General features: G+C 38.8%; 1 protein-coding gene and 1 long non-coding RNA gene across 2 annotated transcripts; one reads left to right on the forward strand and one right to left on the reverse strand.

The window, feature by feature from the left end:
* Positions 1-849: 849 nt before the first annotated feature.
* LOC148842701 (uncharacterized) lies at positions 850-14475 on the reverse strand. Its single transcript, XM_088957898.1, is given in 16 exon segments — positions 850-1332; positions 1459-1609; positions 1700-1937; positions 2052-2262; positions 2373-2587; positions 2680-2790; positions 3109-4419; positions 7270-7641; positions 10939-11242; positions 11327-11477; positions 11611-11848; positions 11951-12161; positions 12442-12647; positions 12736-12843; positions 13144-13776; positions 13779-14475. Coding segments are annotated over 16 exon segments (5388 nt in total). The 5' UTR covers positions 14395-14475; the 3' UTR covers positions 850-1020.
* Positions 14476-18761: 4286 nt separating this feature from the next.
* Positions 18762-20719, forward strand: LOC148842702 (uncharacterized). The gene is made up of 4 exons (XR_016102842.1): positions 18762-18922; positions 19047-19249; positions 19363-19417; positions 20338-20719. It is a non-coding gene; the product is annotated as an uncharacterized LOC148842702 (long non-coding RNA).
* Positions 20720-27524: the final 6805 nt, after the last annotated feature.

Consider the following 27524-nt stretch of genomic DNA (forward strand, 5'->3'; position numbering starts at 1 on the left):
ATTTATACAAGGTTTGTAAAGGTCTCCTCAATTTCTATCACCGATGACCTTTTCCTTGTATAGATTTTCCTACCTTTCCCTTCCTTTCCCTACCTTTTCCTTCAAACTAAGCATAGCCTAAGGGTTTGGATAAAAGAAGCTTTAACGTTTGAGATAGACAGCTTCTGGAGCACTGGTGATCTTTATGAACCAGGCTATCATCCCCTTCTCTCCTTGGGGGGTCAATAAGATAGATCAATCACAGAAACCACCGGCTTCTCTACTTTGAGTGGTGATTCATTTGTAATTCTGTATACTAACTTGTGCATTTTGTGGTAAAATTCTTCCTCATGAATTCTGAGCATGGTCTTTTAACTGGTGGGATTCTGCTTCTAGAAGTCGAAATGATGAAGGAAAGGTTTTCTAGCTCTTGTTGGGAGAGGACATGTCCAGGAATGGGAAAAACGTCTCCACAGCAGTTGTAGTCTCAAAGAGAAATCTCGCATGGTCAACGTGGAGGAAGAACAGCTTTGCAAGTAGCAAAACCGGCGACAATTCATAGTTGCAGCGGCACTCTCGTAATTGAGAGTTGAGACAGGGGTGGTTGTTGAAGAGAGAGAGAGAGAGTGAGAGAGAGAGAGAGAGAGAGTGAGAGAGAGAGAGAGAGAGGAGCTCGAGGGGAGAACAGAGAATGTAACGAAACAGGGGATATGGAAATCTGAGAGTGGGATTTTAAAACAAGAATTTTTATTTATTTACTTTTGCTACCAACACCCTGATCAATGTGGTGCTCATATGGATGAAAAACTGAAGTTTCTCACCAAATAGGATCAAGTATTAACGCTGTTTCAACTCAAAACATTGCAGGAATGATACCAAACAGAACCTATATATATATATATACCAAAATAAGCACAGGCTAGAGTCATCAATTCGCTTCTGTACAAATATACATGCTCTGTATATGTATAACTGTAAAAATACATTCTAGTCATAAAAAATGAGATCATGGTGTCAAGCTTCTTCAATGAGCAAATATCTCTATCGGCCTTCCATCACAGAAATAGAAAGTTCATTAGCAGAACAACAATCCGATCTGCCTCTTTCTGAATCTCTATCTATTATACTTGATCTACCACTTAAACGTGCGGGTTGCTTAGGATCAGGTGGCTGTATGATTTCATTGCTAAGCATGCTAACAACATCTGCCATTGTGGGTCTATCAATTGCACTTTCTTGTACACACAACAGACCCGCATGAATGCATCTGAGTGCTTCATCTTTGGGATATGAGCAACCCAACACTGGATCTATTATCTTTTGGCCCTCACCTTCTTTCCACAGCTGCCAGGCCTGAAACAATTCCAAAATTTCATTTGTCATGTTAGACAGACTCATCAGCTTAATTTGGGTGAAAGTTTTAAAAGCTTCGATTTGGTTTACAATTAAAAGTTCATCAGTTTTATCTTGAAAACTTACATATCCAAGAAGAGTGAGTGGGGGGTCGAACTCATAGCAAACACTGTTCTTCCTACCACTCACAATCTCCAATAGTAAGACCCCAAAGCTATAGACATCAGATTTAACTGAGAAAATTCCCTCCATGGCGTACTCTGGTGACATGTATCCACTGCAATCAAACGTTAGAGTTAAGTTTATAATATTCAGAGGGAAGAGGAATGGCTTAGATGCAAATTAAGTTGCAGGGTTCTTCACTTACTATGTCCCAACAACTCTGTTGGTGTTTGCTTCAGATTCATTTTGCCCAAAGATTCTAGCCATTCCAAAATCTGATATTTTAGGGTTCAACTCATCATCCAATAAAATGTTACTTGCTTTTAGATCTCTGTGTATTACTCTGAGTCTAGAATATTTGTGAAGGTAAAGGAGCCCCTGAGCAATCCCTTCAATGATGTTGAAACGTTTCTTCCAATCTAAGAGTTGCCTTTTAGTAGGATCTGTCTCAAAGTGAAAATTTGGATATATAAACAATCAAAGAAAAGACTGATGAATGAATAAATAAAACCCAGAAGCATTGGATACCAAGTAAAAACAGATGAAGCAGAAAGTACCAAAGACAAAGGAGTCCAAGCTTTTGTTGGGCATGTACTCATAGATTAACATCTTTTCTTCCCCTTCAATGCAGCAACCCAGAAGCCTAACAAGGTTCATATGCTGGAGTTTGGCAATAAGTAAGAGCTCATTTTTGAATTCCTCTGCTCCTTGTCCTGACTTTCTTGAAAGCCTCTTCACTGCAATCTCTTCTCCCTCTGGTAATTTTCCCTGAAGCAGTTAAGAGTCCTTAATTGTCATGTCTAAAGCACATAAAGAAAGAAGTTTCATGTAGTAAATATGAAGAAAAAGAAAACCTAAATACCCAATTGTATGTTTACCTTGTAAACAGGTCCAAATCCACCCTGCCCAAGCTTATTTTCTAAAGAGAAATAATCTGTGGCAACTCTAATACTAGCCAGACTGAACAGGTTCAACTCATGATCCTTTGTCCCATCATTTTCCAGATAACTTGAGTTTCGCAATTTTTGGGAAGGTGATAAATTAGTTCCTAACTCAAGTAGTAACATCTCTTGGCTTTTTTCTTTTTCTTCTGCTGGACAGACAGAGAAATTTCATTCATTCAAATGATGAAACCTTATGAGAGAAAATTGCTTTCAGTGTTTTATATTAACTATGAGAGATTACCGTCTGACTTGAAAATTCTCCTCTTAAAACAACACCACAAGAGGACTAAGAAAGGAATTACAGAGCCAGCTACTACTCCAATGGTGATCCATATCCACCATTTCTTCTTCCCTGCAACAGAAATCTTGAATCATTTATTTATCTCATTTGTTATCCCTACGCAACACATTACCAAGAACCAATTGGTCCCTATCAATGATCCATGTTCGACCTTTTATTTTTATTTTATTGGGCATGTGCTTTAGAAACTTTATTCTATGAGCAAATGATCAAGTCTAGTGTTTGGTTTGAATATTCAAGTCAAACATAGATGATGCTCTCTGTGATTGGACAGACTGTACCGAACTTATAGCACCAACTATCAATCAAATACAGAAAATGATAAAGGATAAACAGATAAACAAATCATAAAAAAAAAAAAGTACTCACCATTTCCATTGGTTGTTGCCGTAATTTGATTGAAGAAGGAACGAAGGATGTAGACATCGCCGGGGTAATTGTTATCTTCCCGGAAACCGGAGTCTCTGTTCCAAAACCGGCATCCCGTCGCGTTGTCATACAATGTGTTATAGGCGATACAGGAACAATTGCTCCAGCACATTTGATCGCAGTCAACGAGTCCCAGACTCGTATTTTCCACGGCCCTGTAGGGAGAACCACTCACAAACCCCCTCCTCCGGTCGAACTGGTCGCCGCTCCTGCACTCCACCACCGTCTGGTTCACACACCCCATCAGTCTATCCTCATCGGAGGAGGACGCAGGGGAGGCGGAGGAGAAATGGGGTGGACACTGAATGCTTAAACTGAGATACTTGTCTTCTAATTCATAAAACTTAAATTGATTGAAACCTCCTAGCCAATTCAGAACCCACAATGAAGGAGGAGAAGAGCTGTTCACAAGAGAATACGTGAAGTATGTCTCGTTCCCATTCGAAATGTAGCTGAAATTGTATCTGACATGGTCTGATGTCAACTCAGGGACGCTCTCGAAACTTTGGTTACTCCAGATCCCAGTTTTCCAGTAAATATCCCCTCGACGCCAGCCCATCAACTGGGTCGTACCGGTGGGGTCCCCCCCCAGAGAGTAAGCCCCTCCAGACGGGTCGTCTGTGCTCAACCAAGAAGTAAGAGACCAGTTATGGCCGGTCTTGGAGTTGAAACCCAGCTTCATCCCGGGCAAGAGCGTGTCTGTTGGGTAATCAAAACTCTGCCACAAAACACGCTCCGCAGTTCCATCAGAATCAACTTCTCTGAGCACAAGGTTGCCGGAGTCCAGTAACGTAGCTGTGAGATTACTACCCCTGGTCGTCGATTGGTTGGAACTTAACACGATGGGACTCACTCCACTGTACAAGATTTTCAAGGTGCCATTGTTGTCAATGGTAAGAGCTCCGGAGGAATCGGTGATGGGAGTGTCTCGGTTAGCAACCCAGACGACGGTGAAATTAGTTGCTTTGGCGTAGGAAATACCCAAGTAACGATTCTTGGAGTTGCCGGGGGTGAAGAAGCCCAACCTGAAAACTCCATTTGCGGACACCAATTGCTCCCAGTCCCTGAGCAGCTGGTTCTGTATGAGGGTATCTGACGCTAGAGCAGCGGCAGCACAGAAGCAGGAGAAAATGACAAGGAAAAGTGGTACATTGGCGACGTCGGTGGTGGTGGCGGTGTGGCTGCTGGTGGTGGTTTTCCTGAGAACGGCCATTAACAAAGAACAACAACGGGGAAGCGAAGAACGATTTTCTCATAAATGGCGTGTGTTAGTGGGCAATTAGCCGACTGATGAGATGTGATGCCACCCAGTCTGTCGATTTTCCCCGTCAACGTTGACAGAAGAGCGATCGATCAACCCAAATTCCAGATTTAGTCTCTTCCAAGGGAGAATGGAAACTGGGTAGGGTAGGCAGGGTAGCTACGATACGAGTTGTTTGTAGGAAGTAAGAAATACTGTTGGATCATCATCTGAACGTGAATGAGTTGGGTTGATTATTGACTTTTTTACGATTGATGATCGGAGTGTCTCTCTTCGTTTCAGACGCGTCTAGTTTCGATGGGGCTAAACTGCCAAAGACCACGCGGAAGACTGTGATCAGTTTTAGTTTCCCCTTCTAGTTAAGTGTGGCCCCCACTCCTTAGACTCAGGACCTAAAAATTGATGCAGATACACGTACTACGTAGGTAATGTGTAAGCTATCTAGACTCGGTGCATCTTGTTGGTAATTGAAGCCATATTCTGCCACGTTGCAAATGTTAAAAGTTCTTATTACGTGGCAGAAGATTATTAGGTACACGTAGCAAACTCCAAACTGAGTCAGCCTGTATCGGTACTCTTTTTTTATTTTTTATTTTTTCGAATCTGGTTCAAAATAATTGGTTTAAGACCGGTTTACCCCTGAACCACTTACCATTACAATATGTATGGGATGATACAGGCTGATATGTATCAATATTTTGAATCTTGCCCACAGCATATCAAAATTCCTACCTACCGAAAATAAACATATCAAAACTCCTTTTTGTGGGTGTTGTAGGGTTACAGTTTTGAGTTTGTGGTTTTCTACCAAAAGAAATTTGTGCTTACATTTTTTTATAATATCCTTGATAAAATGAAACATGACCAATTTTTCATTACAGGGAGAGAGAGATTAAAAAAGGGAAAGAGAGAAGGTGCCTTGGTGCTTCCCTTTCTTCATATTTTCCTTCTTGTTGACCTAATGGAGAAAATCATGATACTTCTCCTTGACATCGTTGAGAGAGGGAGAGAGAGAATCAAATTCCATATATTTTCTAAAAAAAAAAAAAAAGGTTTCTTTATTTGTGGGTTCGGCATAAACATTTTTTACAATGCTACAGGTATTTAGCAATTAGAGTATTCAAATAAAGTGGCAGTTGGCCTACCCAAATAAAAAGAGTATTCAAATTAACCCTAATAGCCATTAAAAAAAAATCCACCACCACAACAAATGGCCAATTATTTATCGCCGGCCGGTAAGGCTAAATAACAAATTATTTGTCAGTTTTTGGTGCAATATACATCCAAGAGACAATTAGTTGTGTTCTATTTTTTTTCACAAAATCAATCTTTTCTGAATTCAGATTTTCTCCTCACACAGAATTGGTACTCACGCTTACCTTACCTCACAGCCCTTGACACAGCTGCACGAGTTCAGATCTGAGTCATTCTTTCATTTTATCTACTTAAAATGTTCTGTGCATCCATACCATCAGTTGGTATGAGCAGGACTCGATCAATAGTTCATGCCCATAATCCATCTTCTCGAATCTGGAGTATATTTTAAACCAATGTTTTAAAAAACTACTCAGAATCAAAACCGTTTTAGTCACTGGTTTCTGGATCAATGGTACGAATGGCCATCTGTTCTAACAAAAAATTAAAAATTAATTAAAATAAAAAAAATGGCCAAAACTGCTGAATGGGTTAAATGGGTCAACGGTTCAATTGTCTAGGTTAATGGGTTATTGATCGATTCGACGATTTTGGCCAGGGACTAGGTTTAGGGTAAAACAGAACTGATTTGCCCGGACAGTTCCCAAGTCGAACGGTTTGACTATCTGGGTCAACAACGGTTCGAAAGCCAATGTTTTAAAAAAATGACCTAGAATCAGAACCGTTCTGGCCACTAGTTTTCGGGTTGATGGTTCGATCATTTGGTTCGAATGGACAACCCATTCTAAAAAAAATAAAAAAATTAATTAAAATAAAAAGTGAACAAAACTATTGGACGGATTGACAGTTCGACCGATCAAGTCAACAAATTATTAACCGATTCAACTGTTTTTTGCCAAAGACCAGATTTGGGGTAAAACAGAACTGATTGCCTGGATGAGTCTTGGTCGGAATGGTCCGTCAATGGCGGTTCAAAAACCATGATTTAAACAATTGAATAATTATAACATTGCAGAATAGAAGGGAAATTTTCAAACATAGAAATTACTTATCTTTATAACAACATTATCAAAAAAATAATACCTTTATCGGGCTTCAAATAAAGAAACTGACAAACCATTTTGGGAATAATTTTCAGGTAAGTGTGCTTCTACTGCACTTCTACCAAAAGAAAATGCTGGTTGTTTTGGAGGAAGCAAAGGTGTATTTTCACTTGTTAACATGGAAGTAACATCTAACATGGTGGGTCTATCTACTGACTATTGGGCTTTCTTGAACTCGAATGCATCTGGATATTTCTTGTTTAGGACAGGAATCACCCTACATTGGGTCCATTAGCTCCAAACCATTGTCCTCCTTCCACAGGTTCCATGCCTGAAACAAGTTCATTTTTAACTTAAAATTTTCAGCCATGTTTAAGATTTTCTTTATTTCTACTAAATCAAATTGTAAACCAAAAGATTGGGTCCATGGAACCTCCTTCCACAGGTTCCATAACTAAAAGATTGAAGTTGCGACTCCTACAAAAATCTAATGTGAAGGCTCCAGGAGCAGGAATTTGGTCGTTTATCCAAGAAGTCAAAGACCAGTTACGTCCTATCTTAAAGTTGAGCCTAGTTTCATCCCGCCCAGAAGTGTGTCGGTTGGATAATCGAAGCTCTGCCACAAGACCACCCGCTTCACACCGGCACTCCCATTGGAATTGAAGCTCGCATCCCCTGTCAAAACAAAATTCCCGGAATCGAGAAGCGTAGCAGTCAAGTTGGTAGTATTCGCAGTCATCGTTGTTTGGTTGTAATTTAAAACAGTAGACCGCTCTCCGCCGATTATAAGATTAAGATTGCCACGGCCGTCGAGAACAAGAGTACCGGAGGAATCAACGATGGGTTGATCTCGATTGGCAACCCACACCACTATTCTGTTTTTTCCGTCCTCCATCCAAATTCCCAAGTAGCGATTCTTCGAGACTTCAGGGTTGAAGAACCCCAATTTGAACTCACCGTTAGGAGAAACCAGGTTGCCCCTGAGCTGCTCGCCTTGTGTAAGGGTGTCTGCTGCTGCATGAGAACAGAAACAACAAGGTCCCAATACACATAAGCACAAGAAAACTACTCTTAAAAAGAGGAGAGGTGAGCCAGTGCTGCTAGAACTTCGGCCAGCTTTGATGACATCCATTAAGATTAGAGATGGTGCACTGTGGAGGTCGAGCCAGCTGGTAATAATCACTAGATAGCTTGATATATATCTACATGTCAATAGAGGCGGCTGGCCTGCACTTTTGGTTGTTAACTCCACTCCTTTGTCGTTTACGTTCTTTTCTTCCTCTCTATCCTCTGAAAATTCATTCATCCCGCCATTGATGGTCAATATTTCTTTCAGACATGCATGGGTGGCGTTATCTTTATTAACCATGCATGCAATCACAATTAGAGCTTGTGTTTGGTTTGAAGGAAAAGGTAGGAAAAGGCAGGAAAACCTCCACAAGGTTTGTATATGTTTCCCTTCCTTTCCATTCCTTTCCCTACCTTTTCCTTCAAACCAAATATAGCCTTGTGATCGTTCAATTTTGAATATATTAGAGATAGCCATCGTGTACTAAATAAATTGAAAAATTCAGCCTCCGAACTTTGTTTTTAGACAAATTCCTCCCTCAAGTTCTAGATTCCAGCACTTTGTCTCTTGATTTTAAAAAATAATTAAGGACTTGTTTGACAAGAGCACGAAGTATTGCCAAACAAGGCCTAAGTAAAAGGGTAAAATTGTAAGGATAGTTTCGACTTTTAAAAATAATGTTCCATTAGGTTAATAGATGGAATGCTAACAAAGTATATGTTTGGTTTTGTTTACGTTTATTGAGTAAACGCTTATTGACGGTACCACATAGGCACCCTGCTAGCAAATGCCTTGATGATGCGCGACCTAACCACTCCTAGCTGGAAGTGGTTGCGCTCCTAGCTGGCAGCGAACGAAGCACCTGTGAAGAAGAAGATAAAGGGATTCCGGGGAGTTCACCCGGTGGGAATACTCCGATGCTTAAGTTAGTAACTCGGAGAGAAAGCTAAGAGTTGAAAGAGAGAGTTGCAGAGAAAAAGAAAAGGGCTAGAGTGTAGATCACGCAAGTTGCAATCCCTTTGCTCATTGGGGATCAGAGCTCTTATATAGTGGTGTCCTGACAGATCTGGCATAACCGCCTCTGATTCTCTGCCGCAGTCGTTACTTGCCACGGGTGAGCTGGTGGGCATAGGTAACCGTTGCAGAGTACGGCCCTACCAAACAAGGGATACCTCTCAGGGCTGGCAAGCACAACGCCGCCTGACGAGAGACGTGGGTGCAGGTCTCTAGGTTTAGCAAGTACAGTTGTCAGACATGAGATCTTCCTATGATACGCCGAGTTTCTCTTTCGCGAGCTACAGGTGCCATATCGAGGTGCTTCTACCCGAGGTGGCCAACTTAGGTTTGGGTAGGAGTAAATATATTCTAACTTAGGAGGCTCCCGAGCTTAACTCGAAGTGCCTCTAGCTCGGGATATTCTTGACTTGGAAGAACCTTAGCTCGGGGTAATCGAAGTGTCATCTCGTAGCGAGTTGCCATGCTGGATCTTGGCGGACTGGTCGTGCTGAGTTGTCGCTAATGTTGAGTCACGTCCACGTGTCCTCTTATGATGAGGTCGGGTCAAATCACCCTGCATCATGCCTCATTAATTGCATTAGTGTGTATCAAAGTTTGCAAAAGCAAACTTCGATTTTTATGCGCCTCTCCTGTTTCAAGAAGCTTCATTTTGGACCTTCCTAAAACGGGTCGGCGTTTATTGGCATTTTGTTGATGTGGTGCCTAGTTGTGCCTATGTGACATAAATGCCCTCATTAAATGTGTTTCTCGGTTTTGTAGTCACACCAGTATAAAACGTTTACTGAATAAACGTAAACGGAACCAAACACCCTCTAAAGAGGCAATCAGAAAGTTTGGGTAGGAATGGCAACGCAACGGGTTTGATGTTGGGCACCCGCTCCCTGTCAGAAATGACGAGGAATCCCTGAATTTTCCTTGTCCCAAAGCAACCACCCAAAAATAATCCAATTTGTGAATATTTTAGAAATATGATTATGCAAATTTAGGGGCATTTTAGGAATTGAATTATGACAATTTGGAGGTAATTTAGAAATGGAATTATGGGATCCTAGGATTTTTAAGAATTTGAGAAAAACTTAGGGGAAGCGTTCTACAATAGAGGTTTTTTTTTCCATTTGTTTCTGGAATTACCACATCATCAAAAAAACATTTCGAATTATGTTTTTGTTTTTAAAGGAAAAATCAAGCTGGTTTTGTTTTAAAAAACAATAAATGTTTTTGAAACCAACAAAATATTGGTTTTTAAAACAAAAACAAAATTTCCAATATAAAAATTATATGATTTGTGGAACATAGTGTTAAATAATCAAATAAAAGCATGTTTTTGGTTTCAATTTTCAAAACAAAACACACACTCAACCAAGAACATGTTTTTTTTTTTATGTTTTCATTTTAAAAAACAATCTATTTTCAAACGAAATGGTTATGATTTATTTTTGAAACTAATAACAAAAAAAAAGTCCCTTAAAGATATTTTAAAAATCAATATTGAATCATGGTATGTTTTATTAATTTACCATTGGGTTCGGGAAATTATATGCAAATCCCATCCCCAGTTCAGTACAAAAATATTTTTCTCATCCCCACCCATCCCGTTTAAGATCAGGGAAAACCCACCCCATGCTGGGTGGACTCTGGTTTGACGAGGAAAATTGCCATCCCTAAGGTGGTCATTCTTGCAAAATAGCCACCTAATTACATGATAGATGTCTGTAATTTACCCTTAATTATTTTTTGTTCAAACATTTGTAACTTGAGTCGTAGGTAGAATGAAAAGTTGTATTTCAAGTGTCGTCTCGCATCTTACAAATTTACAATAGCAAAAGAAACATGAAGAGTTGAACTAATCCTCTCGATCCATTTGGACTGGAGAGAAATCTGTCAATCAAAGGGTACGTGGACTGCTAAATTTTTGTTTGGCGGATGACCACTTGTATCTACCGAAACCAATTTCCCTCCAACAGTTGGAATAGACGAATTTCTCTCCGATTTAAGACTGGATAGGATTTCGACTCTTCAAATACGACAAACTCAGAGGGATTTCAACTCTTAAGAAGGACCTGAAAATTGTAAGTATAAAAAGAGCAATTCCAAATCCCTGATGTTAGTACATCGACTTTTACAGAACATTGTTATAAGCATATCTCAAGAACAGAAGAACTAAATTGATAAAGAAGAGAGAGAGGAGAGAGAGAGAGAGAGAGAGATTGGTGGACACCTCTATCATGCATCCATAATAGAAACCGAGAGACCATTTAAGGAACAGTTTTTGGGCTTGGCATTGGGTAAGTCTAACTCAGTCAGACCTCTTCCAAAAGAAAACGCAGGTTGTTTTGGAGCAGGCAGAGGCATAGTTTCATGATCTAACATAAAAGCAACATCTGATATGGTGAGCCTTTCTATTGCATTTTCCTGTACGCAGAGGAGACCCACATGAATGCATCTCAAGAACTCTTGTTTAGAACATGAACCACCCAATATCGAGTCCATTAGCTCCAAACTAGCACCCTGTTTCCACAAGTCCCATGCCTGAAACCAATGCAGTTTAATTTATAAGCCAACTTTAATAAGTTTTTCTCAACTCAAAGTATTGAAGATTTGAAATTTACTTACATATCCAACAAGGTTGATATGGCGGTCAAAGTGATAAAAGCTGGTATTCTTCCTCCCACTAATGATCTCTAGTAACAAGACTCCAAAACTGTAGACATCAGATCTCACTGAGAAAACACCCTCCATGGCATACTCAGGAGCCATATAACCACTGCATCCAACATTAATCAAATTTTAGTATTTAAAAGTGAACCACTCGCGTCCTTATACATTCAAATATGCTTGTTCACGAGGTGGAAAATGTTTCTCCTCTGCATGCACTTGATTGTAGAATGTCTACTTACTATGTCCCGACAACCCTATTTGTATTAGCTTCAGATTCATTCCGCCCAAAAATTCTGGCCATGCCAAAATCTGATATCTTGGGATTCATTTCATCATCTAGTAAAATGTTACTGGCTTTTAAGTCTCTATGTATTATTCTCAATCTTGAATATTCATAGAGATAAACAAGTCCTTGAACAATCCCCTTAATGATGTTGATACGCCTTTTCCAATCTAATTGTTCCCTTTTTGTAGAATCTGTTTCAAGGAGAAATTCAGACATGTAGATATTCCAGTTAATTTAATAGAGTAAGCAAATAAAAGAGGTTGAATGAGTTGGAAAAAAAAAAGATCACAAACCAAAGAGGAAATAATCCAAGCTTTTATTGGGCAAGTACTCATATATTAATATCTTCTCCTCCCCTTGTAGGCAGCAACCTAAAAGCCTAACAAGATTGACATGTTGTAGCTTGGCAATGAGTATGATCTCATTCTTGAACTCTATTAGTCCTTGTCCTGAACTTCTTGAAAGCCTTTTCACTGCTATTTCTTGTCCTCCCATTAGCTGACCCTGAAACAATTTTCCTCCAGTAACTTCTCATGCTTAAAGCATAATTACTATCTATCCATAAAAAAAAAAAAGAGCACAACTACTATTAAGTTTCCACTGAATAGGGCTGCCATATAAGATTGTTCAGGTAGGTCTTGAGTTTTAGAGTGAAGATGAAATCTGCATCACATGGTCATCCCCAATAGCCACGTTTAGCACTGCCTTGAAAAGAAACTATGATGATTTTAATTTTTTACCTATACTAAACCATTTTTGTTTTCTCACAAGTTTTGAATCTCACCTTGTAGACAGGTCCAAACCCACCCTCCCCAAGTTTGTTTGCTGGTGAAAAGTTATTTGTCGCTTCCATGATGCTGGAAAAACTGTATAATTTCAATTCATGATCCTTGTTTCCATCATTTTCATACTCATGAGTGCCGATAAATTCATCCAAAGCTTTTCTTCCCAACTCAAGCAATGACTTCTCCTCACCTATTTCCATTTCCCCTGTTGCCATAAGCATAGACAAATGAGACTTTTCAGTCGCCCAATTCATAAGAAACTAATCCCCATTTAGCATTTCCTATCAACTAACCTTTTCCTCTTCTATTTTTCCTCACTAAGTGGCATAAGAAGATCAAGAGAAGCAACACTATTATACCAGATACTGTTGAGATGATGAGCCATCTCCACCACTTCTTTCCTGCATCCAGGAATGATGATGAAATAACAAATCATTAGTTTTTCTTAAGGTAGGGTATGTTCGGAAGGACCTCATCCAAGCTGCTTGCTACCCAGCCTAAACAGTAATTGGGTTTGAAATTTGAACTGAGTAAGTGTTTGCCATTTGCTCGCCAGGAACTCTGTGTCTGTGACCAGAGTTTCAGCCTTGAGCTCTAATTGGCAAATTCAACCTAATTGAAAAATAATGACTGATTAAATTGGACTTCAGATGAGTACTAGATTGTAGAATTAAGGGTTTTGGACAGACAGACAGACTAACCACTGCGTGAAAGGATCACATACTCTTTCCCATAATCATCACTGAAAAATTCAAAGTCTTGGTTCCAAAGCTGGCATCCAGTCTCATTGTCGTTGGCCGTGGCATAAGCTACACAGTCACAAATGCTCCAACACTTAGCATCACAATCCGTGATGCCCAGACTTGGGTCGGAGTCGATCTGCAATGGCTGGCCAAAAATTCGGCCCCTTCTGTCTAGGAATTCCTCGTCCCCTCTCCTGCACTCAGGCAGCTTCTTCTGTTCCACGCACCCTGGACTCAAATAGGGCTCGTTTGAAGGATTTAGACATTCAAGCACTAAAGAGGTTCTTGCCAACTCCATGGAATTTAGGTGTTTCGCCAACCCATAATTCAAGATCAACCCCCCTGAATCCATGACCCAACCATTAACGACATGACGAGAATCACTCTCCTCCTGATAGAGAGAGAAAATGAAGTACTTCTCATCCTCATTCGAAACGTACCTTAAATTGGACACCGCGGTTGAAAACCAAGGCACGATGTCAAACCTTCTCCCACTGAAATTCCAGTCCCCACTGTTCCAATAAACTTCCCCTCGACGCCATATTAACAATTGGGTTGTAGCGCTGGGGTTCAATCCCAGAGTGAAGGCTCAGGAGCAGGGATTTGGTCGTTTATCCAAGAAGTCAGAGACCAGTTACGTCCTGTCTTAAAGTTGAAGCCTAGCTTCATCCCGGCCAGAAGTGTGTCGATTGGATAATCGAAGCTCTGCCACAAGACTACCCGTTTCACACCAGCACTCCCATTGGCATTGAAGCTCACATCCCCTGTCAAAACAAAATTCCCGGAATCGAGAAGCGTAGCAGTCAAATTACTAGTATTCGCAGCCGTCGTTGTTTGGCTGGAATTTAAAACAATAAACCGCCCTCCGCCGATTGTAAGGTTGAGATTGCCACGGTCGTCGAGCATAAGAGCATCGGAGGAATCAACGATGGGTTTATCACGATTGGCAACCCACACCACTTTTCTATCTTCTGCATCCTCCATCCAAATCCCCAAGTAACGATTCTTGGAAGCACCGGGGTTGAAGGTCCCTAATTTGAACATCCCACTGCGAGAAACCAGGTCGTCCCTGAGGACTTGGCCTTGTCTCAGGGTGTCTGATGCTGCTGTTGCTGCTGCATACAAAGAAGCGAAAGCGAGGAAGACGAGGAGTGCTTTGGCGATGCCAGTGCTGCTGCTTCTCCTTCTTCCATTGATAATAATGGCCATTGTACCACCGAGTCTTCACTCTTCCGCCGATACCTGGTGGTAGGGAGCTGGCAAAAACTTGTTTTGACAGTTTTTCTCCATTTCTCGTTCGTTCTGCTGTTCATTTTGGACCATTATTTTGCTATTAATCACAAAATAAAATGTAAATTACGAATTGCCACTTTACTTCAGGAACAGTGGCACTTAGCCCCCCGAGCTTTTTTTTACTACAAGAAAATAGAAAATAAATGAAATCTTAAAAATGTATAGAAAAGTACACTGAAAGTTACAAAAAAGAGAAAAGTACAAAGGATATTGAGAGAATGCAACAAAAATACAAAAAAAAAATCAGGAAAAAAAGGAAAAAGAGGTAAATTGAAAAAAAAACAACGGAATAATAAAGAAGACAAAAAACTGCTATGGCCATAGTTATTTTCTTCACTCAGATTCAGCCCATCAACTTTTAAAATGGAATTTTAGTAATTTTACTTTAACCGTTAAGTTCAGGGGGGATAAGTGTTACAACCCCCAAAGTATAGGGGGGTAGTCTGTAATTTACCCCTAAATAAATATCCATTTATTTCACATTCTTTTGACAAGTAGGAAAAATAGGAGTTTCACTTGAATGCAAATTCTTCAACTTTTCTACTTTTCTCCTCACTAGTTGCCGGCCTTGATAAGAGGACATGCAAAATTAAAACAAATTTGCACTTCAATTTAGTTTTCAGGCATTTGGAAAGAACACATTTTGTATTAAAAGTGAAAGTAAATTTCTTATTTTAATTGTTTTTTCACTAAAAATGAGAGGGAAGTTTTCTTCAAAAAATCTATACTATTAATAAAAGAGCAAATAGTCTCATTTTCTGGATTTTTCATTAGACATTTTTATTGTTTATCTAAGCAACATATAATGGGCATAAAAAAGGGTATATGTGTCCTTTACTCTCACTCCAAAAACTGCCCACTTATAATTGTTCAAAAACTGTCCACTTATAACAATTAGGAAAATGCCCCCTTATAAATGTTCAAAAAACTGTCTATGAATTGTAAATAGTTTTGTCTTTGAGATACTGTCATGTGCAAATGCGCGTACATGTTTACTAGTTTAAATCAAACTGTACATTTAAAAAGTTGGTCAATGTAAAATAGGTTGTTTCCAGCTTTGATATTCATGTTTGCACCCATCACAATCTAACAAGAAATTGTAAATAGGGTTATAATTGGATTTAAGGGTGTCAATTAGATTGGATTTGGTCCAATCCAATCCAGTCCAATGTGAGTCCATTACAAATGAACCAGGTCCAATCCAATCTAATGAATATTTTGGATCATTTTGGACCGGTCTAATTCAATGTTTAGACCATCCAATCTGTTTAAATTTGTTTGAATTTAGATTAATTCTAACCCAATATTCTTATTTTCTATCAATGGACCAAATATTGGTTCAATCTAACCCAATCCAATATAAATTCATTATGGATGGACCGGGTCAAATCCAATCCAATAAATACTTAGACCATTAAGTCTGAACTAGTCCAATTCAATATGTTTTGTTGGTCCATCCAATCTGTCCAAATTGATTTTCGTTTGCACGGGATCCAATCCAAAACTGGTCCATTGACACCCCTAATTGGATTGGATCCATCTACATCCACATCCAATCCAATTATCAAATGTTTGGATCACAAATTTGATTTGAACCAAACATATAGGGTTTCATATTATTATCATATTTGGATTTAATCCCTAAATCCCCATCCATCTTATTGCGTTTAAAATGATAAAAAATAAAAAATAAAAACTAATTATATTAAACTTATCAGATATAAACTTTATATGATTTCATAAAAATCTACATATTAATAATTATAGTACATATATATAATACTTTTCTTTATCAAACCTGGATTTTAATTGGATTGAGTGGAATTAAATTCGCATTTGATTTGACTATTAATCAAATGCAAGTTCTAACATCTAAATTCAGGATAATTAGATTTGGAGACAAATTAGGTATCAAACTTTTTAAGTCCATTAGGCTCAGTTTGGAAGGAGTACAAGTACAAATATATATATATATATATATATATATATATATATATATATATATATATATATATTGGTGCAACTCCTTCTAATTTGTATATATTTGTAGTGTACATGTTTGTATTTGTACTCATTCAAACGGAGCCTTAATAACCCTAATTATGCATTTATAAATACAAAATCAAACATGTTTTGCATTTTTCTATTTGAACAAGTTTAGTGCTTATATAAATATTATATATTGATATATTCGATTAATTGAATTTTCAAGTCTAAAAACTGAAACCGATAACCAAAATGCCAAAAATTGGAAAATTAAATTGAAACTGAAATTTTAGGTTAGGTTTTATAAAGCTCACCTCTAGGTTATGGGGCTTCAATAAATCTCTTGGAGAATCTACATTAAGAGAGCTACAATAGCTCAACACCTTACCCTACTGAATAGGGATGGAAATGGGGCGGGTTTGGGGAGGATTTTGTACATTCTAAACCTTACCCGCTTCCCTAAACCTCTCAACTCATATCCACCTTAAAACCCATAATGGGTTGGATTTTGAGAATCCAAAATCTCCTTACACATAAAGATGCAAAACCCTCCCTAACCCTACCCTCCCGGCGTTCAAGGATAGAGCTGGTTGGGTGTAGAACTTGCATCTAATTTCTTATTATTCCTTGTCATATATAAGCAATAAATGAGTGAAATAACAAAAACAAATAACAAAATTTCCAATTATTTGATTAAAATATGTAAAATAATACAAAAAACTATCTATTGTCCTTCACATAAAATTCAAAATATTATTAAATTCAACACCTATGTATACATAAAGTTTGTATGCTTTCCAACAATATGCTGGTTGGAGAGGGTCAAATTTAGCCTAATACTGTACCCTACCTGTACATGTACAGGTTGTAGAATCCCAAAACCTGTTCTTCAGGCAAAATTCCCCCTTCTTTGGTGTGAATAGGGGTGGGCAGCCATGGAGTAGGATAAAAATTGTACTAATAAGTTGAGTGAAACTAGACCTATTCAGGGACCAGGTAATCCAACAGGCTTGCCTGGACAGACCTATTTTGAGGCTCGTCGGTTGAGGTTTAAATTGTAAGTAGTAAGCCCGATTATATTTTTAGCCAGGCTTGGACTTTTTATCACTGTCTGTCTGAACCTGAACCTGGCCTGATGACATTATAAAAATAAAAAATATACATTAGTAATAAATATTAGGTAATGACTTGTATGAATATTTTGTCTTTTAGAAGTTGTGTGATTTCTTTTAGAAGATAGAACCATATTGCATGATGTATGGTCTTCAGACTTTATATCAGGATCAGGTTCAGGCTCAAGAATAGGCCTGATAATCTAGTTGGGCCGGACATTTTTCTGTTAATAAGCTAGTAAATACCGGACTCTCAGAACTCAGTCCGTGAGCTGATTTAAGGTGAAATCAGTGGCCCGAAAGCCACCAAAACCAAAACCACTGGCTCGATCAAGGCTCAGGAAGGTGCCAAGGGCTAAGTACGTGACACCACACCCAACAGCAAATCATCCCCCACACTTATAATTCCCAAAACAATGTGCACATGCAGCAAACTGTAATCCCAATCTCTCCCACAAGTATTAGGGTACAACCAAACATAGCCTTAGGGATTTGGATTGCAGAATTCCCACCACAGCCATTCATTATTCCTGATCAGCGTCAGATCAAAATTGCAGGCGACTGTATTAAATTAGGCCTAATAGTCTAAAAATAAAGGAAAAAAACACATAGAAAATCTGGTCTCATAAGTTAACCAACTAACCATCTTATGGGCCATAAAGCATCCATGGCTCATTAATCTTCATCGAATCCTATCACATGTATAGAGACAGTATCACCTTAGATGAAATGGGGCACGACGTATAGAGATAATCAAGTGGTATCTGCATCTCTGTGAGGCTGTGACTGACATAACAGCTAGTAGTTAGGGGTATTCCTGTTATTTAATATTGTATTTGTAGCAGGAAAAGGGTGTGCCCCTCTCATTCATAAAAGCTGGAAATGAGTCATGGCAAACAGTGGGTATTGACCTTCAGCTGCCGGTAGGTTGTAGCAGTGTAGCCCCTTACATTGTGATGGATCCAACACTCCAACCCAACCGCCTAATTTTGAACCCAACAATGCCTTGCTCACTTATTTCAAGGCTCAATTCCCTTTTTTTATTACTTCCCTACTCTTAAGGGCACTTTCTCTTTTATGACCTCTCTCGTCGTAGATGGATTTGTAAACTCACGTACACAGATAAGACGGGTAGGTCTGAACATCAGGTGTGTTTTGACAGTTAGAGAAAACCTATTGGAATTTGAAACCCATAAGGCCAATAACATAACAACCCTCTCTCTCTCTCTCTCTCTCTCTCTCTCTCTCTCTCAGACCATGAATGATGCCAAGACTCACTCCATCTCCAACTTCAACATGATTTCTTCCTTATACTAACTCTCTCCTACTCTCTCAACAAAGTCATGGTACGTTTCATTTCTCTATCTCTCTGCTCAATTTTGTGGGTAATTCTTGCTATTTAGTGCCAACTAATGTGAGTGTGTTGATGGGTGTATTTGCGAGTTTTGATTGCTCTATTCTTTGTTGCAGTCTCTAATGCCCCTGTTGTTTCGGTCACTGGTGAGGTTGGTTTCATTGCTGGTGGGTCGGCCAGCGACGTCCGTCACCACCATACTGTACTACAGCGACCTCCTCCCCCGCAACACCAACCTGGAGCGATTGGTCCGACCAGATATGCTTGATCGAGAGAACTATCTCCTTCATTTTCTCATCAACCTCTTGAGATGTTTCTGGTAGACACCCACCCACGTTTCCAACCTCCCCTCACTAATTAGGCTCTTTCTTCTCTACAGCAACTTTGTTTCCTTGTAATTTTGAGATGGTTGGTTTTGATTTTCGTTAACAGAGTGAGTGGGGTGGGCCCGGCTCTTTTTCATGCAAACGTAGCGGTTGATTTCTTGGTGAGTGCTCCATCTTTGATCTGAATATCTTCTAACCAATGTTTGTGGGATTACATGCAATTGCAAATTTCAATGGAGGAATAATTAATTCCGAGCAGATTATCTCAAGATCTGTGCTTATTGCTCTACTGAGCTACCTACCATTCTTTGTTTCTTAAGGTTTTCTCCATACAAGGAGTTGATCCAATGGATCAAAATCAGCCTGGTTGGAGGATGAATCGGTCTCTCTTTCTCTTTGTGGTCCAAATTGAACCCGTTTTTCTTCTTGGAAGGACTGTTTGGTTACATTAAAAACTTCAACCAATGGGGTTCGAGACGAATAAGCCTAACCACCCAGGATTGATCTACCTCTGGGCTCTGGCTAAATTCTTATCATACTTGGTTTTTTTTTTTTTTTTTCACCCTGGCAATGGGCATGGTTTGGTGCGGGTCAGAGTAGCTAGATCTATAGGAATGTCAACAGGTCGGGTTTGTTACGGGTTTATTCAATCATAATTAACCAGAAAGCAACTTTGCCATAATCTGACCCAATTTAGGCTGCATTGACATTTCCTATTTTGAAGATTTATCTCCCTTTTTTGCTGTTAAAAACTCATTGTTGATAAAGGTATTATAATTAAATAAATAAATAAATCCTTAAAATAAGGAATACCAAATACAGCCTTATATGATCAATCAAGGCTATTTATGCAATTGCTTCAATGCCACAACGTCAATGAATTGTTTTTGATACGGGTCCATCTCAACCCAAACCCGACTTAAACTCAATTAATTGCAGCTTTACCACTTAACCGGACCCGCTGACATCTCCAATCAGCATAATCTATATAGAAAATAAAAATAAAAAAAACACTTTCTTTTTTGTGTATTACATAGAAAGCACAAAATCTGTATTTAATGGCAGTTTGTGTACGTGGCAGGCAGTGGATGGTGCAGCCAAAAAGTGGTCTCCGGTTCAACTGGACGACTAGTCTTGTTGGACTATCAATTACCATGAACTTTTCAAAAGGGAATTGATTTTTTTTTTTGAAAATAGAAGGGAACTGATTCAGTGTACTATTATAAGAGTCAAATAGATTTTTTGGTTAGAGCAAACCATTTGGGAGTGGTTCCAAATTCCAATCTGTTGAGTTGAGGCAAATGGCCAATGTTGGGTTGTAATGCAGCTAGAATGTATACTAATAAAGAGTTAGGCCTCTAATAGGCCCATGGGTTTAAAAGAATGAGCTTGTAAGTGTATCGTTCTCTTTGATGGGCTATTGCTGTATGTATTTTAATAATTGAATGGAGCCTTCAAACTAATAGATGGTTCATGGTTGAGTTGTTTTGTTTACTATGAATGACCCCGTATTAATTACGGGGCCATTAATTCATTTTTTTTTTAAATTGAAAATTTTAAAAGCAGTTCATGTGCTCTTTTGGATTTTATTTTCATTATTGACATATCCGTGTTACATTGGAGGGTTGCAAGGGAATGGTGCAACAAGCTAGGTCCAATTCTAGGAATTGGGATTAACGTCTAAATCTGGACCGAGCCCGATATCAAGTTCAATCTATTCAATCCAGGTCCACCCCACAGTGAAATTTGATTCTTTTAGTTGGGCTTGCCCTTAGGTCAGGTTCAGATAGGTCAATCAATTCATACTAAAATTTGATATAAATGTATATATATATATAGGTATGTATGTAGTTGGGCCAGGCTCGAAGTGGGTTTGGGCTACCTAAGGATTAGGCCCAGATTCAGCCCAATATACAAAATAATAATAATAATAATAATCCAAACTTTTGAATTCAGGCCCAGCCTAAGGACCAAAAATCCAAGTTATAAAATTAGGGGCTGAGTCAATAAGTTCTCGTGTTGGGCTTGCACAAGTTGCAGCCCTTACTCTACATTCTGCCAATGGGCGCTAACCCAACAAACCGCTTAGTCACCAACATCTATTTAGGGTCCGTTTGGTTTGTAGTTGGAATCGGAATTAAAATGGTCTATTTCTATAGTCTATTTGATTCAGATAAAAATGGACATGAAAAGTAAAATTAATAGGAATAAAATTTCATTCCCAAAAGGGGGGATGATTCCGTCCAACCAAACATTTGAAATCAGAATAACCTTTTTCAATTCTAATTCCAGACTCATATTCCTGCAAAACCAAACGGGGCTTTAGTAACATTCATGAGTAGGGGTGCACATGGATTGGTTTAGGTTGAGAATTTGTTGAGTTTTCAATGAACCCCAATCCTAACCCGAGCCCGGGGCAGTTTGAAAGTCTTGAAATCGGGCAACCCAACCTAAATCCCTGTTCATGACCCATTCGAATAGAATATAGGTAGGTTATTCTATTTCTAACCCAAGTACCCAACCTGACGCACCCGGAACCCATTGAAAGTGAGGAAGGGTGGGACGAGAACAAGACAAAAGGAAATGGTGGGAACTAGGAAGCAAGCGGGTCAATTCAATTGCAAAGCTCACTGACAATGGTGTGAATCAAATTACAGCTTATCTTTCTTATTTTTTTGTTCTTGAGAAATGGTATCCCCATTTATTACCTCCACAACCCATTCCGGTGATAGAGATGTCCCACAAATTAAAGTGGATGAAAACATGTATAACAATAAGTGGTTAACCATCATCAAACCTAATCCATCTAAATTCAACGCAAATGAGTTTTAACCCTTATACAACGCTGAGAATGAATGGGTGGGTGGATAGATTAAGTGGATTGGGTCAAAATTTGACACATGGCTCAAAGCAATATTATATTAATGATTTAATATCAAATAGATAAGGGACATACTACACAAGACGGGGTAATATGTCCTTAGAAATCAGTAAAACAAATAAGAGATTTCATTAGTTCTGATGATAATTTTTAGTCTTCTTCCACTTTTTTCATGTATACTTGTAATTTCATTGAAGCCCCCATGAGAAGCCAAGGTTCTTGAATTGTGTTGCTGAGAGATCTAATGGAATCACAAAATTCTATTCTATGATTTCTTCTGGGCTCACCGTAGGCAAACATGCATTTCCAAGTGCTTTGATTGTTTGTTGATTGTAATTTGGTATCAATTAATCTATTTGACAGATAGATTGGAGTAATGGAGATGTTAGATTGCCAAGTTAATAGAAGTCCCCTTGAATTTCCTTGTGATTCGACTACAAGGAAGTCAATGTAACACTGTCTCCTAAGGTATTGCTTAACTCTGTGTGTAGCGATTTTCACCTCCATGAGAAAGATTACTTTAGGGTGGTGTTGTTTGAGGATATTCCCCAGTGAGTGAACAGTTCGAGCTTGCCCCATGCCCTAACAGTTCCAAACAATGAAAATCATTTTTCCTAACAACCCTAGGGGAGCTCTAGGGTCGCCGATCTTTCTAGTAGTGGAGCTTGTGCTGATGCAGGGATGGGTGTGGTGTATTTGCAAAGCTGGGGCTGCCTGTCTCTGATTTTTTAGGAGATCCCCGATGGGCTTGTTGGGATGTGGAGTGACTAGTTTTGGCCCATTTTTGCTAGGTTTGGGTTTGTTGGGTTGTTTAAGGTTCTTCATCCCTTGGTTTTTTGGTCCCTGAGCTACTTGATGGGAGTTATGATGGCCCACCTTGGGAGTTCTGGTATTTTCCTTGAGGGATTGTTGATTATGGGTGGCAAACTTTTTGTGACAGCTGTTATCAAGGACTGGTGGAATAAGGCTGTGAGGGCTTCCACGACTGGTGTCATCTGGGGTGGCAGTGTGTGTTGGTTACGAAAAGGATATTCTGTGTTGGTTACGGAATGCATAATTTGGGTGGGTATCAGGTGGCAATCATGGTGTATAGAGATTGTTGGGTGGGGATTGATAATTATCTCCTTTTCTGGCCTGGAAATATTTTGATCTCATCCTAGGTTTCCATTTGGCCTCCAGGGGACATGTTGCTTTTCTTTGCTACTAGAAAGGTTGGCTTTGTCGGCTGCCAGATTGATGCTTTCTTCTCTGACATCGGCTTGGTGGTTCTTGTTTTCCAGAGATTCTTGCTTGAATTAATAAGCTTTCAGATCACGAGATATTTTCTCTCTATTTTCCTATCAAGAGTGATACTCAACTTTGAGCCATGGTCCTAGGATACCTGGTGCATAACTCCTATTCTTCAGATCTTCCTCATGGTCCTCTTCTTCATGATCCTCACTGCTTGTGTCTTGCTTAGAGGGGCAGTATTGGAAGTTATGTTTGAATTCACCACATTTGTAACACACATTTGGTAGTTTTTTATATCTGAAATCAATCCATAGGGATTTCTTACCTTTATGGAAGAGTTCATGGCCTAGTAGGACTGGTTTCCTAATGTCCATTTTGATCCGCAACCGAAGGAAACTTTGCCATTTTTCTCATGGAGGCTTGTGGACTTTAAGAACTTCACCTATTAGTTGGTCGAACTTCTTTGCCATTGATTTTGTTAATTGGTTGAGAGGTAGTCCATGAAGTTGGACCCAAAATTCTGCATGGTTAATTTTAACCTCTTGGATGCTTTGTCCTCATATATTTTTCGAACAAAATCATCTGGTTCATAAAAGACCACAGTCTGCGATTTATGAATTCCTTCATTGCTGAGGTTTTGTTGAAAGTGATGAAAAACTTTTCATCTATGGGATCACTAACTTGAACTCCGACTTTATTTTCCCTCAACTAGGTGAGCATATTTTGAACTCCTTTACGGTTAATGGATCGTTGAGTGAGGATTTGGCAGACCAAGGTCTTTTTCCAGTCTAGAAGTTCTATAGCCTCCTGTGAGTCCTCTTCCTCGATGATGTGATTCATGTTGGGAGTTAACAGTTGGGATTGTCGGATAAGACGTGTGGTTTTGAGTGTTAACTGATGATGAAATAGGGGGCATAGAGGTTCAGGTTATTGGAGGAGTAAGTATAAAATGGGGTGCAAGGGCACGGGACGAGAGGTTCAATGATGGTTTTAGAGCAAGTGGTGTGGTAAAGAACTAAGGTGAGGAGAGATGTTAAGGGATGTCACAGGAGGTGTGTGTTTAGGACAGATGGTGATTTAAGAGGTGTTCAAGATGGGATGCAGTAAGGTAGGGCGAGAGATGGGATGCTGAGGGTCTTGACTTTGGATAAGCAAGGGTAAGGAGAAGGGTACGCAACCCCTAGATGACACCCAAGATGGTAAGAAAGGGTCGTCATTTGCCAATGTTTTACTGAGGAGAAAGGAGAACTACCACAAGCGAAAGAGCTCTTATGCCTCTATTGAACATGCTCTTCATTTGAACGTATTCCTTGATAATATGACTTATGCTCCAAGGGGGCTAATCTTCTAATTGAGACACCAAATAGCAAGCTTGGAGTCACCTTCAATAATGACCGGATAATCTCTAAAATCCAAAGTAATATTGTTGACTTCTCATGCCACTCAAGCTTCAACTTGGTTGATGGTGGAATCCCCCAACTTAAGTGCTTTTAAGTCTAAGACTTGTGCAAGATGGTCTCAAGCAATATTTGCTATTGAGCAGTTCCCATCACTATTGCGAGAAGCAACAAAATTGATCTTGATATAACTGATATTTGAGGATTTCTAGACGATAGGCTTCTAGTGCTTGTTCGCGCTATTGCTAGTGGGTTCTTTTGAGCCCTCTAAGTTTTTTGAGTAAAGATCTGGCACCCTTTCAAGAACTATAGGAGGGAGACCAAACTTGTTATTAAAAACTCTTTGATTCTTATTTTCCCATATTGCCTAGGGTTGTCAATGGGCCAGGTCCGACCTGACGAACCTGATGGACCCAAACCAATTGGACCGGTTCTGGTTTTAGGAACTAGAATTGATGGGTCGTTTCTAGATCTTGATATAGTGTCTCGATTATTATCAGTTCAGAATTGGTTCCACCCAGTCCTAAACCAATTCAGACCCGACCTAATATATATTCATATAATACATATAATATACATATAATATTTAATATTTAATATATATTGAATATATTTATTTATTTCTTATAATCGACTCCATCGAGTCAAACCCGATTATCCCGAGAACCGATCGATTCAGTTATGGTTCTGAAAATTATAGATCCTATCGAGTTCGGTTCAATTTTGGGTCCTCAACATTTCCTATCGGGTTGGTTCTAGTTCTAGCTTGTCTTGGCCTAGACCCAACCCGTTGACAACCCTGGTATTGCCCATAGGATAAAAGGTAGTTTTTTTCTTATGGCTGCATTTGGAAGAGGTGTCAATGTAAAAATACACAGATGACGTTTTACACTAGACCTTAAATATATATGACCATTGTATTTTGAAATCGATGCCCATAGGATAAAAGCTAGTTTTTCTCTTATGGCTGCGTTTGGAAGAGGTGTCAGTGTAAAAATACACTGATGACGTTTTACACTGGACCTTAAATATATATGACCATTGTATTTTGAAATCGATGTAAAAAATTGTTTAAGTTTTACATCAATAAAACCGATGTAGTTTTTACATCAATTATCGATGTTAAACTTTAAATGTGATGAGGTTTTACATCTATCATCGACGTAAAACCACACTCCATCCAAACACATGCGAAACTGAATTGGAGTGTAGTTTTACGTCGATAATGATTACACTTGTTTACCAAATGCGTACAAAAGCGAACCAATGTAAAGTTTACATCAGTTGTTGATTTACATCGCATCCAAATACAACCTATATGAGTAATCCCATCCCCCTTATTCTTTCCAATATAAAACCACCACTCCATAACTGATTGATCATTCTATTTAGGACCCTCAAGAGAAGGGTTAATTATAGCCCAAGTCTATTTAGAGAAATCACAATGATTAAAAATATGGTTGGTGTCCTCAAATTCCCCATAAAAACAACGGGATTCATCTATGTCAAAACCTCTCTTCCTAAGAAAACATTTTGTAGGAAGTTTGTTTTGTAGGAGAAGGTACAAAAATAATTTTATTTTTGGGGGGAATTTGATTTTCCAAACATTAGATGGCCAATTCTTTGATTCATTTTGCCCAACCAAACAAGAGCATTTCAAAATATATGTCAATTTAATGGTGAATTCACCTTTAGGGTTGCAACTCCAAATTAATTCATCATCATCATCATCATCATCATTATCATTATTAACATTTCTTATTTCTTCAGCTAGAGGTTTCCCAAACACCAATTATCTTGCCAAAACTTACTTGATCTTCCATTCCCTACTAACCAATGTGTTCCTTTTTTAATAAGGTCTCGGCCCTCCTTGGCAAGGAGAATTCCTCTTCAAGCCCAAGAAACATTATTCCTAATCTTGACATTCCAAAAACTCCCTCTTCAAGTATTTATCTTTAATAATCTTAACCCATAGGTTTCCTCCTCATTTAAAATTTTCCATCCAAGTTTGACAAGATTTGCCTCATTAACCCAAAGGAGATTTATTAAACCCAGAACACCCCCCCTCCAATCTTTTTGGGGTGCCTTTTTCCCATTTCAAGAGATGGAAGATGGAAAGGTCTTTTCTCACTTGAATTTGACCATAAAAAGCCTCTCTAGAGTTTGTTAAGATCATCTATAGTATTTCTTGGAATTCTAAAGGATCTCGTGATATAGTTAGGCATCACATTTGAAGTAGAATTAATCAAAGCTAGCCTTCCAATTAGAGATAAAGTATTCTTTTTCCAATTTGCAAGTCTCTAATCCATTTTCTCCTTTACATTGGCAAATGTATCCTGAGTGACTATTGTTACAATTATGGGAGTGCCCAAATAACTTTTTGGGTTGACATCCAAAGGAATCCTAAGCATTTTAGAAAGAAGCTTTTTGAATTTGAAGGGGACTTTTTTTTTTTTTTTTGAGAATAAAATTGAAAACTTCAAAAATTTTGGGCACTAACCAGAGGCTTTTGCATAATTGGTCAATATTTCTTTAATTTTCAAACAAGTATGAATTCTGATATTTGCAAAAAATAATGCAATCATATGTAAATTACAATATAGGAATGTTCAGCCCCCCTCTAGAAAGCTTACAACCAATTTGGTTTGTACTTGCAATGGCTTCCTTTTCTAGCTTCTTTGATAGTGCTTCATCACAAAGAACAAAAATTTAAGGGGAGAAGGGATGTCTTTGCCTAATCCTCTACTCGGCTTGAACTCA

This window comes from Nelumbo lutea, chromosome 8 (genome assembly GCF_056320005.1).
Source record: "Nelumbo lutea isolate HS-2025 chromosome 8, American lotus-T2T, whole genome shotgun sequence".
In the NCBI taxonomy this organism is placed as follows: domain Eukaryota; kingdom Viridiplantae; phylum Streptophyta; class Magnoliopsida; order Proteales; family Nelumbonaceae; genus Nelumbo; species Nelumbo lutea.